Below are 3,015 nucleotides of genomic sequence, written 5' to 3'. Positions count from 1 at the left end.
GGGGGGAATGCTATGCCCCCTGCCCATAGGCTACCCCATCAGTAGCTATGGGGGCAGGATGAAAGAGGGCACCCTACAGCCCAGGGATGCTCAGAGTCCAGGGCCCCTCACCTACCTGGAGAATCTTTTGCACACCACGAGCCACATCATAGTGTTCGTGCCCCACGATGTTGGGGTCCATGATGCGGGATGTGGAGTCCAGTGGGTCCACAGCCGGGTAGATGCCCAGCTCTGCGATGGCACGAGACAACACGGTTGTGGCATCCAAGTGGGCAAAGGTGGTGGCAGGCGCGGGGTCAGTCAGATCATCAGCTGGCACGTAGATCGCCTGGGCAACAGAAGGAGGTACATGGCTGAGTGTGGGCAGCCCACCCCCCCAGGACAGGTGCCACCCAGAGCCTGGCTGAGAGCCCATTACCTGCACAGAGGTGATGGAGCCCTTGCGGGTGGTGGTGATTCTCTCTTGCATTGTGCCCATGTCAGTGGCCAGGGTGGGCTGATAGCCCACAGCAGAGGGGATCCTGCCCAGCAGCGCAGACACCTGCAAAGTGAGAAAGGTGGGCAACTCGTGCCTTGGTGCCTGCTCAGCCCCCAGGCAGATGGTGGCAGCAGGACCAGCAGCCTGAGACCCTGTCCCCTACCTCAGAGCCAGCCTGTGTGAAGCGGAAGATGTTGTCAATGAAGAGCAGCACATCTTGGCCCTCCTGGTCCCGGAAGTACTCAGCCACAGTCAAGCCGGTCAAAGCCACTCTGGCGCGGGCACCTGGGGGCTCGTTCATCTGGCCGTAGACCAGCGCAACCTGCAGGGCACAGGGGGAGGTGGCGAGACCAAGCCCCCAGCACAGGGCTGGCACCTGAGGCTGTGTAGACAGGGAGGATGGCACTACCCGCAAGGCAAACACGGATGCTCACCTTGGAGGTGGTGTCTTTGAGGTTGATGACGCCGGACTCAATCATCTCGTGGTAGAGGTCGTTGCCCTCGCGGGTCCGCTCCCCGACGCCAGCAAATACTGAGTAGCCTCCGTGTGCCTTGGCCACGTTGTTGATCAGCTCCATGATGAGCACAGTCTTGCCCACCCCAGCACCACCAAACAAGCCTGGAGGGCAGCAGGAGCTCCGCGTCAGCTTGATGTTGCCCCTTCAACACCTCCACCCGCCCCAGCCTCTTTTCCTCCTCAGTTTTTCAACAGCCACTTCAGCAGACTCAGAAGAACGAAAGTCAGAAGGATGCTCATCAGGGGAGGAATCTGGCAGGATGTTCCCCCAGGTCTGAAGCCAGAGCCTGGGGTCAAACCCCACAGAACCCTATTGCTGGAGCCAGGCCCAGCCCTACAAAAGCTTCCCCACTCTCCTTCCACCACCACGCTGCCCTGCTCCAGGCATCTGAACGTACCAATTTTACCCCCCTTGGCATATGGGGCCAGCAGGTCCACAACCTTGATGCCTGTGACCAGGATCTCCTGCTCCACGCTCATCTCCACAAATTCAGGGGCTTCAGCATGGATGGCAGCAGACCTGTGATGTGGGGGAGCAGGGAGCAAGTCCACAGCCAGGGTGAGTGGTGCCCAGTGGTGCTCCAAGGGTCAGTGCCCCCCGCAGGGCTCAGAGGAGCAGCAACCCTTCAACCCCCCCCCCCCCACCAAATATTGGACACCCACCTCTGGGCCCCCACCCAGCTCTTCCAAGCTGCTGTTAAAAGCAAGGCATTAGGAGAAAGCCTCTGGGCTGCTGCATGATGAGCCCCTGGGCTGCCCCGAGCCCACCGCATGCACCACAGGCCACAAGTCCTGGCCCGGAGCCAGGCCACACTCACTGCTTGGTGGTGATGGGGCCTCTCTCGTCGATAGGCTCTCCGATGACATTCATGATCCTACCTAGGGTCTCAGGGCCCACAGGGATCCGGATGGGGGTGCCTGAGTCCAGCACCTTCTGGCCCCTCACCAGCCCCTCAGTACCATCCATAGCAATGGTGCGAACTGTGTTTTCACCTGGCAGGGAGGCAGCAAGGGGTCAGGACATAGGGGTCAGCACCATGTCCCCCCCCCCCCCATAGGGCAGTCCAGCTGAAAACGGGCATCAACTTGAGACCCCCAGTTTGAACCCAGACTCCTCATGCGACTGTCGGCAGGTCATGTGGCCTCATCAGGCCTCAGTCTCCCCAGCTGAAGCAAAGCATGCGGCATCAGGCTTAGTACAAGAATAGCAAAGGGCTTACACAGCAAGTCGGGAAGAAGATTCCTGTGCACAGCACCAGTGCACCTCCCCAAGCCAGGACCAAGCAAGGCCCCCCCCTCCCCACCGCCTGGGGCTAGCAGCCATTTTAAGCCTCCTTCTCAGATCACTGAGGTGGCTTCAGCGAGCTCAGAAGAACGAAAGTCACAATGATCCATCATCCTAGAAGGAGCTGCCTCCCTGCCCCACGGGGGACACAGGCCCCAGGCCACACATGCGCGCAGACCCCAGATCACACAGATACAGATGCTGCATGACTCTAGGGGATATGCACACACAGACTAGGGGTGGGGAACAGGACGTGCACAGGGCCCACGCGTGCTCACCCAGGTGCTGCGCCACCTCCAGCACCAGCCGGGTGTCCCTGCCCTGCACCTCCAGGGCATTGAGGATGGGAGGCAGCGCTTCATCAAACTGCACATCCACCACAGCGCCGATGACGGCCACGATGCGGCCTGTGCTGGCCCCAGGCTTGGCTGCTGGGGCTGTCTGCGTTACATAGTCACGCCCTGGATGAAGCGATTAAAGGGGATGGGGGATAAGAGAGGAGGTCAGTTAAGGTCAGTTGCAGGGGCTGGCCTGCCCCCATCCCTATATACCTGGGGGGGATCAGGACCCTCCCCCCCATGGGAAGGACTTGCAACCTCGGGGGGGTACCCCTTCCAGCTGCCCCAGACTACTCACAACCCCCCTGTCCAGCCTGGTCCCCCATCATGTCAGCCCCCCTTCCAACCTGTGCCCCGCACCCACGACCCCCCCAGGCCTGTCACCCCCAGCCCGCCC

At 61.1% G+C, this 3,015-nt stretch overlaps 1 protein-coding gene across 1 annotated transcript in view; it reads right to left on the bottom strand.

Annotated features, from left to right (window-relative positions):
- Positions 1–3,015, bottom strand: part of ATP5B (ATP synthase, H+ transporting, mitochondrial F1 complex, beta polypeptide) — a 4,098-nt gene that overhangs the window by 743 nt on the left and 340 nt on the right. Inside the window, exons 2-8 of the mRNA XM_019511643.1 lie at positions 2,559–2,741; positions 1,814–1,988; positions 1,394–1,515; positions 913–1,097; positions 642–800; positions 419–541; positions 116–328 (exon numbers count right to left, since the gene is read on the bottom strand). Coding sequence (XP_019367188.1) covers positions 116–328; positions 419–541; positions 642–800; positions 913–1,097; positions 1,394–1,515; positions 1,814–1,988; positions 2,559–2,741 — 1,160 coding nt within the window. The remainder of the gene's footprint in view (positions 1–115; positions 329–418; positions 542–641; positions 801–912; positions 1,098–1,393; positions 1,516–1,813; positions 1,989–2,558; positions 2,742–3,015) is intronic.

Source organism: Gavialis gangeticus, unplaced genomic scaffold, assembly GCF_001723915.1.
Source record: "Gavialis gangeticus isolate Ggan-Ray unplaced genomic scaffold, GavGan_comp1, whole genome shotgun sequence".
Classification (NCBI taxonomy): domain Eukaryota; kingdom Metazoa; phylum Chordata; order Crocodylia; family Gavialidae; genus Gavialis; species Gavialis gangeticus.
Note: the sequence above shows the minus strand (reverse complement) of the source record. Positions and strands in the feature narration are given on the sequence as shown.